The sequence below is a fragment of the Rhopalosiphum padi genome, chromosome 1 (assembly GCF_020882245.1).
Source record: "Rhopalosiphum padi isolate XX-2018 chromosome 1, ASM2088224v1, whole genome shotgun sequence".
In the NCBI taxonomy this organism is placed as follows: domain Eukaryota; kingdom Metazoa; phylum Arthropoda; class Insecta; order Hemiptera; family Aphididae; genus Rhopalosiphum; species Rhopalosiphum padi.
Genome location: NC_083597.1, coordinates 25,707,778 through 25,721,356, shown reverse-complemented (window position 1 = coordinate 25,721,356; position 13,579 = coordinate 25,707,778). Strand labels below are relative to the sequence as shown.

Sequence of the window (13,579 nt, the reverse complement as noted above, 5' to 3'; positions counted from 1 at the left end):
TTTTACCAATGTCTATAAAAATTGACAGATTTATTTTTTTTAAAGTATTTATCATTATTATTATAGTATTATGTATTTATAATATACTATATATATTTTCCTTGTAAAGTGGAGATCGTTAAGATCATTAAGATCGTGTAACCATGGTAACGAAAACAGCATACATAGACTTTAGAGCGTTACGAAAATTGGTCAGGGACTCAGAGAAACAAGTTATATCCAGCTCAAAAACAAAATTATGTTAAAAGTATACTAATAACCAGGGATCCGGACTTACAGTACTTAAAACCATTAAATTAAGCGCTTAAAAACATCATTAAAAGAACTCAAATAAGCATTTAAAAATCTTAAATTTAAGGAATTAAATCAAAAAAAAAAAAATTTTTTTTACATGATAATATGATATAGTAGGTACTAGACATAATTTGTAACTGTGATAAAAATAATATAATTAAAAATTACAAAAATATTAAAACAAAATTATTAGGAAAAGTTTCTATAGTTAAAAATAAAAAAATTTTTTTATAAAAATCAAACTTCACTTTCAAGACATTCCACGACTACGCGACAACGTAGATAAGATAAAAATTATTTATAGAAAAACTAGTCAAAAAAGCAAAAATAATCAGAAATACTGGAAATAAGCATTTTTTTGAAAAATGAAAAATGACTGAAAAATAGCACTTTCGAATTTCATAATTGAAAATGTTGTAACATCACATATACTCCCATAGCACTCTGCTACATTTTAAGTCAATTCTGAATTCATAAAAATAAGCAAATGCTTTAAGTCCCGAGTCCTGCTAATAACTGTTATATTCTCCCCGACTTTCAAGTTGTATTAGAAAAATTGTTATTCTGGGGTAGTATCGTTGATTCATTCCTTAATTATTTACATGGAACTCATGGAAGATTGTGGCGTTCCATAATACAATGTTATTAAATATATAACTAAATAATTGCAATGAATATATCTTTATTTAATCTATTTATAGAATGTTATGATTATCTGGTTGACTACCACCTGTCGACTTTAATATTTACAAGGTAGTAGGTACCGAAAATCAAATTAACTCATTACATGATGATTGAATAGAAAAAAAAACCAACAAGATTGTCGTTATTTTTGTCGTTTAAAAAATCAAATCTCAATGTGTATTTTAATTTAATTGTAAAACTATGAGAGCCAAAGTTTATAAAAATATTATTATAAATTTTATTATATATTATAGTAATATAGTATAGGAATTATAAAAAACGATAATACTCAATAATATATTAATATCCAACAAAAAATAACTAATTCTGAAGGTTCCTCCGAATATTCGTCCCTTGTTTTTTGTTATTACTTATTAGTTATTACTGTTATACGTGTTATAATATAACTTATAACTATTGTTTATTAATGTATTATAGATGATCCCATAATTTATATAATACTCATTATTTATATATTATTATTTATTATTATTGATTGGTATATTAAACATTACATTTGTTCATATAGATTTGTTTTGTATTAAAACCTGTTTACTTATTATTTAAAATTGAAAAATTGGATTAAAAATGAATCTATTGTTGAACATTGTCATCCATGGTGTTGCGGTCCACTGGACAATAATGAACATGATGTTTCATGAATTACAGGTACCTACTATACTTATTTATTATTTATATTCCTAATTATACTTATTTTTGTTCCACCAACATATATTTAAAATTGTACACAAGGTCGTTATTTAAACACGAAACATGTATTAAGTATTAATATCTAATTTAATATTGACCCCGGGGCCTGAATTTCAGAAAATAGAATAATAGATATAATTTTTATTCTATATAAATATAATAGAATGGAATACTACTATATATTATATTATAGAACGGGTTTTTGAAAAAATGTTTTTTCATCTGTTTTACTTATTTTTTTAAATTGTCTACTAATCTAAAATTCTTCACAAGACTAAATTTTACGTTAAATTAATATTATTTAAGTTAATGTATAAGGTATATAACATGTCGTTATATCTTTGCAAATATCAGAACATTCAGAACCTATACAGGGATATATATTACTTCCTAAATCCTAATTCCATTCGCTGTCATTTTGCCATTGGTGTAACTAGGGAGGAGACTTAGGGGGGCTTAGCCCCTCAAAATATATTTTAGTCCCCCCCCAATTTTTTTTTGACTATTTAAGATTAAATAATAATTTAAGCATAAAATATAGTGAGTATGTAAGATACTTCCTATGCAATATAACAAAGAAAATTTAGTAGAATTATTCAAAAGTAATTTGTATATAAATATAAAATATTAAAGTTTATTTTGCAATATACATATAATTGAATAAAAATATTCTTATTTAATAAATATTATGCGGACATGTGGTATCAACCAGCGGCATTGCGGCGATCACCGTCCAATATTTTAGTTTTATTTTGGTGATTAAAAACAGACAAAAAACTTATTTAGTATTTTTAATATACCAAAAAAACTATCCGTATTTATACAGTTGTCAGTTATAATTATTGTCAATAATTATGAAAATAATCCAGAAGGTCCTCCTATTTTTTTTAGAAAAATTAAAGTAAATTAAATTAGGTATTTATTTGTGGGCCTGCAGCTCCCCTAATATTTTAGACCTAGTTTCGCCAATGCATTTTGGTACCTATTACAGTAATATCATAATATTTTTTTGTTTATACTGTTTTTGTAACGAATCTGATTAAAACTATCTAAAAAAAATGTAGGCAAATGGCTAGTGAGTAGTGAGTATCGTTCCGCTGTTCAGTAGTGTCGAGTGGATCACTGTAATAATGGATGTTTTAAATTTGAATTCAATGATCTATCAAAAAAGGAAACATTTTATCCATAGTAAATTATCGGTTTATTAGCTGTACTGAAATTTACAGAAATAATTAAATAACTCAATTAAAATATTTTGAAAATTATACCTTGTGTACTATACCGCGGTTAGATAAAAAGGTAATGAAAATGTCTAATGTATGCTTTGTCAGTTTTATTTTCTTACTTGTATAGGCTGTAGTGGTAATATAGATGAAACTCCGCTAGTGTTAAGGCCTTCCCACATTAAATACGTTGACATCTGTTGTGATGACTTACATATTTATAAATTGCTTAAGTTGATGTTAGTCGTTTAATTTAAAAATAACTGTATCTTCGTTATATAATATCTCAATATTTGAAAACAGTATTCCCATGATGATATCGTTAGTATTGCTAGTATTTTATACTGTTACCTTATTTTCTCTTCTGGCGGAGTTTACATGATGCGCCCGACAAATTTAAGTGTCTATATACGGTTAGGTTAATCGTCTTAGGCCTATAAAATAAAATAAGAAAATCGATTTTACCAAAAACCGGTTTTACGTAAAAATTCTAGTTTTTCTTTTTTCCAATTATTAAAAAAATACTGGGAATTTTGTATTTTTGAGCCACCTCCCACCTCCCCAAAAAAGTATCAACTAGGTTCACTTTCCTACTAGAAAAGATAAAGAAGTTGAAAATTGAAACATTTTTCTACTATACAAAATGTGTCTTCAAACACGAAAATAACCATATATAAATATACTCGTATTATCTATTTATTTATATTATTTATATGATCGTTCCTCTTAGAATTTAAAACAATAGGTATCTATAACAGTATAACTATTTAACTATGTATATTATTTAGGTTACAGCCACCTGCGGGTACATTGTATGATTTGTACGTGTATCTACTTATCTACACAATTTTGAAAGTAGCTTCCATTAAAATCTATATTGTGTATAAAATAAAATGTACTGACTCATTGATTCATCACCTAGCCGGAACCGTTGAAGTTATATGAGTATGAAATTTAGTCAGTAGTTTCGTTTTATGCATGATGTCCACTAAAAAAGGATTTTCTACGGTGAAATCATTTGTCATGAGCAACGCTGCGTAAGATCAACTAATGTAGTGTACAACTATAACTATTATTTATAAATATTAATACCTATTAGTTATAAATTTATCATTTTATGCTAAATTACGTATATAATTTATATTATACTATCATTATACAATATACAGTATACACGATAATAAATGATTATAATATATAGATTATTTTTAATCATTAAATCATTATTACCTTCATTATTTAAGTCTTTTAAAAAACAAAAAAAATAACTGTAAGAGATTAAAAAATTGTGTACGTATCATTAGTAATTACTAATTAATAATGTAATGTCTTACATTGCATGTATTATACATTATTTATGCTAATTATGATACTTGAAAGGTAATTTGTTTTTGTTTATATATTATTATTATGCATGTGTTGAGTGTTCCAAGTGTTCCAAATTCTATAAACTTCTGAGTTTCTGACAGTAACACAGTAGTCAGTTAGTCAGTACTCAGTAATAGTAGTGGTATAGCCGGTATAGGGATATGAAAATTATAATTATAGCACTATAGAATTGTACATTATAATACGTTATAGGTCTTGTAGTTAAATATATTTTAGGTGATAATAATCTATAATAAATTCTGAAACGTAGTCAAATCAATAAAAACACTTCTTAGAATATAGAGGTATAACTATTAACTATTTATGTATCTATATACACAAATATTAATGTGGTTTGTGTCAATACGTAAAACAAGCATACATTAAATAATAAAAAATCAATTTGAGAAATAATTCATTAATAAAAAACATATTAATATGTGACAATATGATGTCACTTGACGATAATAATAAAACGCGTAAAACTTGGTTTGTACGCGCGGCTTAGTATTACAATATTATGCATTAAATATTTAAACATAGAAATAAGGTCAGACGAGAAATCGCAATTGTCGATTGTCGCGCGATTGTTCGATAAAAAATGTACATAACTACTATTTTTACTATGGAGTATACCTATATCTACTACCTGGAATCGCCCACCCGTAACCAATACGATAAAGTTGCGCGGGGGAAAAGCGTTCTACGGACTACGACTTATGAGTCTATGACCCCACCTTTGAAAACAATATTATGATTAAGTAAAGCAGATAGCGACTAGCGAGCATACATTCACGTGGGAGTGACGAAAATGAATTCTACAGCAGTGACTAACACTTTAAATCTGCGGAGTACAAAATAGGGATAACGGATGTTGTTTTTGTTTAGTTCACAATTGTCGTACAACTAAGTACTTATATTATTATTATAGCTGACGCAACAAAAACAAAAAGTTTCACGCCGAACACATCCATGTGTTGCTCACTGGCCAACTGTTGAACTGCATAGTTAATTTTTACCTATAATTATTGTAATGTGCGATTATACACACATTTAAGAGGACACTATACCCGCATGTGTTGTCTTATACACGCGTAACATAGTTAAAAAGTGTTTTGCGCGGGACAACTTTACTCCCTCGATATTTTAATCAAAACAACCAAAATTATAAATCCCATTGGGAAGAACTTTACCTGTGTCGTAGCGTTTTAATTTTTTTGATAACATGAATACAATTAAAGTTATCGGTTTGAGAACTTTAGGTTATTTTCATTTAGTTATTAAAAATTATTGGTTATCAAAAAAATTAAAACGCTACAACACAGGTAAAGTTCTTCTCAAATTTTAGTAATTTTGATACAAATATCGAGGGAGTAAAGTTGTCCCGCGCAAAACAGTTTTTAATTATGTTACGTGTGTATAAGACAGAGACAACACATGCGGGTATAGCGTTTTTTTGAGTGAAAGATGTGAGGGTGCGTGTCAAATCAGACGTTCGCATTTCTAAAAATATCGTTAAAATAATTCCTAATCTAAATTACTACCTAGTACCTATATGTATATTGTATTCTAATATAATATATAATCATATGTATTACTATTTTCCAAATGACAATAGATATTTAGATACAAAAAATGCGAAAAATATACCAACAATTTATAACGATTAACGGTGGATAATTAAGAGTCAAAACTGAAAACATATAAATACATAATATTATCGTATTCAGTATTGCTATTTCAGTTTATCATCATTCATCCTTGATTCTACCGCACCACACTGCCATCATAAAGGACAGAGGTGACAATTATTAATTTGCGTCTGGTCAAAATCCGTTAACAAATAACAAGTATCTCTGAAAGGTCCGAAACCGAATAAACCTATCGACTCTCTACCTAATACATGTATAATAATAATAAAATATGGTAATTATACCTAATTGCATTATTCATTAACGATTAACAGTTATTACTTAACAGTACGGCGTATACGCATCTGTGTTATACACGTGAAAAGAGAATAGGTAGGTACATATTTACATTATTATATTTACATTTATTGTACTTTATATTCTGTTGTTTGTATATGTTGAATTTATATTTTTTTTTAGAAAGATTAGATAAGGATTGCAAACTAACCTTGGGTGGGTATAATTACGAAAATATGGAATATGGATTATGGCCTATTGTCTATAAATATGCGTGACCTGACTTGTGCTTTCGTGGCAATAAAATTAACTTGTGTTAATAATTGTATATAATTAGTCATTAAGTCACTTGCAAAAAATTAAGCGGGGGGTAACTTTTTTTTTATTCTTGGTATAATAAGTTGTCGTAATTCATATCTATACAAGATGATTCATTATTAGAATGCACATTGCTCATTCACATTTGTTCCATCAATAATTATGATATTAAGCTCATTTATTCAAATTTAGAATTTCTGATTAGGTATCAATATTTTTAAGTTTATAAGTATCTATATTTAAATAAGTTAAGACCATAATTATTATACCTATACTTGATTTATTATGCCATTTAAACCTTTTTATTATAGACTAAAGGTTTATTGACGAATAATTATTTTGAAAACGTTGATGTAGATATTAACAAATTATTGAAACTTTTTGTTATTGTATTATAAATCTTTTTGTAATTTTATAATTTATAAGCAATCTCTGTACCCAGAAAATATTTTCTAGGTGGTGGGTAGCCGGGTAGGCAGAGGTTGTTAAACTCAAAATACAGTGAAAACTCTTTATAACGAAACCCTTTACAACGAAAAACTCTATATAACGTAAACATTACACAATAATGGTTGGTATGCTTTATAACCCATTAGTCAATTCATTCTCTATAACGTAGTCAGTAGTCACTCTCAATAACGAAACAATATTCTATCTTTCATAACACAAAATTTACCTGTTATCGTATTATAAATTATAAAAGTAATCGGCAAAAATGCCGAAATTTACAAGAAAGATTACATTCTTTCATTATCCACTTTAATATCGTAATAATACCGTTATTATCGATATCGAATATATTAATATTTTATTATCGACGTAATTTTGTTTTTTTTAAACCCTCTCAATTAGGAAAACCGAAAACTCTCTTTAACGAAAGAAATCTCTTGGTCCTTTCAGATTCGTTATAAAGAGTTTTCACTGTATTTCATACAGCATACGCGCATTTTAAGATAATTTTTAGTCAGATACATTTGGGACAGTAAATCACGGATTATATTAAAATGTTACGATGTATTTTTATATATTATTTAATTAGACTAAGTACAATAAGACATAAGTATATTAATGTAGGTACTTTTACGTTATTATTAAATATGATAAATTTATTATAATTTATAATATGTATAAGTATAATATAATAAATGGGGACTATGATTATTATTTTCAATTAATGTTAAATTAATATTTAATTATCTTTAAATGATTAATAATAATTAATATCAATAATATCTATAGACAACTAAATACGTGTAATATAAGTAACTTAAAAAAAAATGTACTATGACTTATGAAAAACATTTTAAATAATCATTTTAGTGTTCGTTTTTCCGTTGGGTAAGCCGACGAGAGGAGCGTGAACAATTTATTATTTTGTTAGTTATAAAAATTCAAAAGTAAACTAATACAAATAACTGGGAAAATCGGTCTGTTGACTCGTTGACTGTTACATAAAGATTTCGAGTGAACCTCATGCACTGGCTCACGTGTCAATTTTTCGTAATTGAGTCAGTCATTGTAAATTTTAATAGATGTGTTAAATTTGTAATAATTTTGTATCCATTGCTAAATCATTGTACATGAATTACATGATTGAGTATGATTTTGATTTCTAACAGAAAGAAACGGGTGGATGTGGATTAGAATCTATTTCCAATTCCAAGGTTAGGTTATTTAGGTACTTATATGTGAATATGCGATATTTTTAAAAGTATTTATTCGGTAGATTGGACTAATTTTAGCCCAAAATATCGTACCTATGACTTATTAGTCTATTGAAATATGTACCATAAGCCGTAGAATAGTGTGCTTCAAATTACTTCAAATCATTTAAAACTTATAAATATTTTATTTTATTTTTCCGTTTTAGTTTAACATCCAATTGTGTCAAAAACTTATACGGACATGAAAAAAAATGGAGACCATGCATTTTCGATAATTTGTAATTACTGTAAGAACAGTATAGTGAGAACTTTGCATTCAATTTACAAGCTATTTGAACAAGAAACAAAAGCCCTGAGAACATAAATAGAAAAATAAAAAGATTCAGATGTCTATAAAAGCTGTGAAAAAGACCCAAATATTTTGAAAATTATATCATGTCTAAAAAAAGATTATACTATTTGATGAGAATTTTAAGTCATCAGTTATTTTTGATTTACAACATAATAAAAGATACGTTTTGTAATATTTTTAAAATAATCAGCTCTATCCTAAATATTTTGATAGTATTTACTATTTATGATCCCCAAATTGACTCCTATAATTAAGTTACTGCCAGAAACTATCTTTAAACTTTAAGTTGAAGATTTAACAATTTTTTTTTGCAAAAACCATGATAACAGATAAAAAAATCAGAAATTTTTTTAATACCAATTGAAAAAATGGTTTAACTATATTAAAAAAAAATAAAACGTTTTTAAGGATATAAAAAATAAAAATATATATTAAAAATAAATAAATATAAAATAATATGGCTATGTATACTTAATGTTTATAAATATAAATATTAAAAATAATTTGATTTAAAACTTCTTATATATTAACAACAAATACATTTTCTGATTAACATGGTTATTAACACATTTATTGAATTATAAAATTATGAATTTATTATGAATAACGTCATAGAAAATTTAATTATTTTGTAAATATAAAAGTTATTAACAATGCATTAAAATGTTATACTACTATTAAAAGAAGCTTAAATTTAGCTAGTCAAATTTTGCAGAAAATGTGTTAATAATTAATAATTTTGGATAAATTATAAAAAAATTGCACTTAATTAATTGTACATTTTAAAACAATTTATAGGTTGGTATTTACAATTGTATAATTTTATTTAGTAAAACTTAATAAAAATAAAATTATCTATTGTAATATATATGTATTAAATTATCAAGTATCAACAACCAATTTATTAGTAATATAACTATAATTTAAGTTTAAGTAGGAAAATATAAGAAATTTCTTTCTTTGAACACATATAACATATTTACATTAGTATAATTATGACTTAAAAAGTCGAAATTATTTTGTTTAGAAACATCAATATATCTAATTTGTCATCAGGTTATCTAGAGAACAAAAGAAATGATGCATAATTAAGTATTTAATTTTATCTTTTTTGATAACATTTAAATATCAAAAATAGTAATGCGTAAATCATTTGTAAATTATTTTGTTTATAATATTATATTATTTAAAAAAATATATTAATAGATAGATTTTGTTTTGTAAGAGTTCATATAATGTAATACCTATATTAAATTTAAATTAAATATATAAGTTAAAATTTAATACTGATATTCTATAATTTAGGATAAGAACAAATGTTCTATATTTATTATATAACAGCCAACAATTTTAAAGCTTTATTGTAATTCAGTAAGTGAAGAAGTTATTAAAATGATATAAGGAAAAAAACCAGATTAGTACTTAATTTATATCCAGAAAATAAATCAAACAACACCATGTGCTGATAATTGTTCAATACATTCATCTAAAAAACCATGATGCATTCTGGTGTCGAAGTCCGTCTTGTGTATGATACCATTCCATGCAACAACATCTTCATTGCCAGTTGTAATTGAAAGTCTAACTGTAAATACCAGTCGCCTTTCAAAAGCTTTACTCAACAATGATAATACACGCCTTCCTTTTTCAGTATCTGGCAAATAACAAATTCTTGGAAAACCTAAAGCATAATATGGACGGCCTGGATGTGGATGTTCTTCACCTTGAATCCCAGATGATATTCTAAAAATGTATAAAATTAGTCAAAATAAAATAAAATATATTTAATACATTTATTGTATTTTATATATTTAATTATAAATAATGATTTTTTTAGCATTCTTAACATCCTTATTTTTAAATTTTATTAATTTATTCAAACTTTGGTGTTTTGGACATTTAAGTTTTTTTTTTCTGGCCATGAATTTTTTTTTTTTAGAATTAAGAACTTACATTTATTTTATACAAATTACCAATAAAACAGATTTTATGTAAAATACTTACTCATATGTAATCTGAATAGTTCTTGTACTACCATATCCAGGTAATGACCGATTTAAATATGTCCACTTCATAGCACCTGGTGGTTGGTTACCTCTTTTTTCTCCATATACTTTCATACAGATTGGACATTGAATATACATCCACTAAGAAAAATTTGAATATATAATTTATAAAATATTTATCATTCCCATTTACAGAAAAGTATATTATTTTTAAATTTAAAGTACCTGATTAGAATAAGGTTGATTGTTTAAAATTGAATTTAGACAAGTGAGATGCATTCTATGTTGACATATGCTCAAAGCTATAACTAGGCTTTTATTTGATTTATTTGATGAGATAAGTGGATTTTGACAAAATGGACATAACATGTCAAGTCCTGGCCAAAAATCATCAACTATTTGAACATAGCAAGATAATTTTTCGCTTACTGAATTCACACCTAAAATAATCAATTTTAGAGAATTTTAAGTAAAATATATTTAAATAATCTAATCTAAATTGAAGATATTTTTTAGATTTATATTTTAGTACTATAACATACCAATAACTGATTGATTTCTGCAATTATCTGATTTCTGTTGACATTCAAAAGCATCATCACTACCAATACTGCCACCAGAATAATCCAAGAGATCATACTGCAAATTAAAACAATTTATTATTGGCATACTTAATTAGACATAATAAATTTATTAAAGATTTATTCATTTTGAATTGTATTACTCGTGATGTGCGAAGTTCATGACTGTCATGACTTAGATAAGTTGAAATAGTATCTACACTAGGACGTCTACCACTGCGTATGCTACTAGAGTCTAAATCAATTATAGATGAATCTGATTTAATTGATTCACTACAGCTTTTAGTTGCTGTGGTTCCTATTGGCCATTGAGCTTCTTTAGACAGTGATGAAGGATTTTTATTAGCTGAAAATATTTAATGTTTTTTTTTTTATTATTATTATACAATTATCAAAAACACAGAAAATATAATGTAAGCGACTTACCAAAAATACTTAATAAGGTACGAGCTATATTAGTTCCACTGTGATGGCTATCATGAACTACTTGTTTGTTTTTTTTATAATGAAGTTGTTTTTTAGCTATTGTATCTATATATTCTGAACTGGACTTTCTAATAGTTTCATTTTTTGATGATAAATTTCTAATGGTGTCTACAACTGCTCTATCTAAAAATTAAGACCAAAAAATTTATTTAATCAAATAATATAAGTTTAAATCAACTAACCATTAAATTGAATAACTTCATCTGATTGTATTTTAACTAGTGGGTATGGTGCTTGGTTCACACGTCTAATATTACGTTTATATCCACTGTCATTCCGTACTTGGGTTAAATTACAAAAATTAATTGTATATGGAAAACCTAAATATGTCCGGCTTACATCTATAATTTGACAGCCCTATAGAATAAAAAGATTGAGTTAAAAAATAAATAAACAATGAACTAAACAAAAGTATACAATATAAATAGTATATACTGCCGCACGTTAAGAACATGACCAGTAGCGCATCAAAAACAACTCCCTTCACTGCACCATTCATTATAGTAGGTGGAAAAATTAAACAGAAGCTGACTATGCATAACAGATGCATAACCAGTCACCATCCAATCTTAACATGTCGCGAGTATAATTATTTATTTAGGAAACTCACCATTGCCCAGGCTGTTTCTAGGAAACATTGGGATTCCATGTCGTATGTATGCCATTCTCCAGGTACATCACCAGCCCATTCCCATCTAGCTCCTTTACCAGGCAAAGAATTGGCCGGATAGTAAGATCTGCGTACAGCCAAAAGTGCACCTAAAACGTTGATATTTAATTATTTTAATATGTGTGATATGAAGTCTGTAAGAATGCTGTATAACACAATACAATAATATACCTTCGTTTTCTTCAGAGCACTGGTACATCGTTCGTAAATTGACAAACGAGGACTCCATGTTTGGGTCAGCATCTCTCAGTATCACCCTGGTCAACTTCTTGAAATGAGCCCTTTCGAGTAATTGTGCCACTTCGGGACTATGAGGTTTCCATCGGCCGTTCCTGTTTTCCCATTCCCAAACGACAACGGCGTGTCCTAGGGGCATCTTATAGCTGGATCAAAGGTAATTTTTCAAAGGCATCTGGACAGCGGCGATGAAAAACAATACGTATAATGACGACTATAGAAAAACTAAATAATTCCAATAGCTATGATAGTTTATAATGATAAATATTCTTATGCCTACGGGCAAACGCCTACATAGTGTACACTGTACACTATACAACAAAAACAATAATCACATACGTAGTCGTCGTATCTACTGCCTACCAAAATCTTCTTATCAGCGTCGTACGTTGTTGTGTTTACAACAGGGTAATATTATCATAATTATTACTCCTCTATCGCACCCTATGGTATACAAATCACGATTAAAGATATTGCTAGATGTATATATCTTTATGTTTATTTGTTTAGATTTTGAATGTACCATTGTCATTTAATGTATTTTGGATTTAACTTTATTAAGGTAGTATATTTGTCTATAAAAATGTTTTATATTAATTTGTCTCATATGTGTTCCAAATCTAAGTGGGTATAATAATTATGTTAACACTAACTGGTATATCTATAATTTATTGTGATTCACACAATATGTCTTGTATTTAATAGATTTTGAATGACTCATTAATATGGTTGAATGAGTGGGAATCTAACATGAGCAATGGGTCTATAACAAAAAATGAATTTTTAACAAAAACAACCACAGAAGGATTAAGAATAAGTTTACAATCTACTATTGATTTAGTGAAATATTTGTTAAATGATTGCAATTTTTCGTATGTATTAACTGGTAAATTGAATCAAGATTGTCTTGAGGTAGGTAATGTTTTTCCTGTATTGGCGGGTGGAGAAGCTGGGAATGATAGTAACATGATAGGAAGTCTCTCATTAGGGACACCTGGTGGCTTTAAATTTACAGATAGAATTTACTGTATTATATAATTTTATTCAGAACATATTA

At 26.8% G+C, this 13,579-nt stretch overlaps 1 protein-coding gene across 1 annotated transcript; it reads right to left on the bottom strand.

The window, feature by feature from the left end:
* Positions 1 to 8,988: 8,988 nt before the first annotated feature.
* On the bottom strand, positions 8,989 to 12,890 carry LOC132917242 (protein deltex). Its single transcript, XM_060977887.1, has 9 exons — positions 12,457 to 12,890; positions 12,226 to 12,374; positions 11,798 to 11,972; positions 11,556 to 11,738; positions 11,273 to 11,475; positions 11,091 to 11,187; positions 10,774 to 10,988; positions 10,547 to 10,689; positions 8,989 to 10,285 (listed from the first exon to the last, which is right to left on the bottom strand). The coding sequence occupies exons 1-9, from the start codon at positions 12,659 to 12,661 to the stop codon at positions 9,988 to 9,990; spliced, it is 1,668 nt and encodes a 555-aa protein (XP_060833870.1). The 5' UTR covers positions 12,662 to 12,890; the 3' UTR covers positions 8,989 to 9,987.
* Between the last annotated feature and the right edge of the window lie 689 nt (positions 12,891 to 13,579).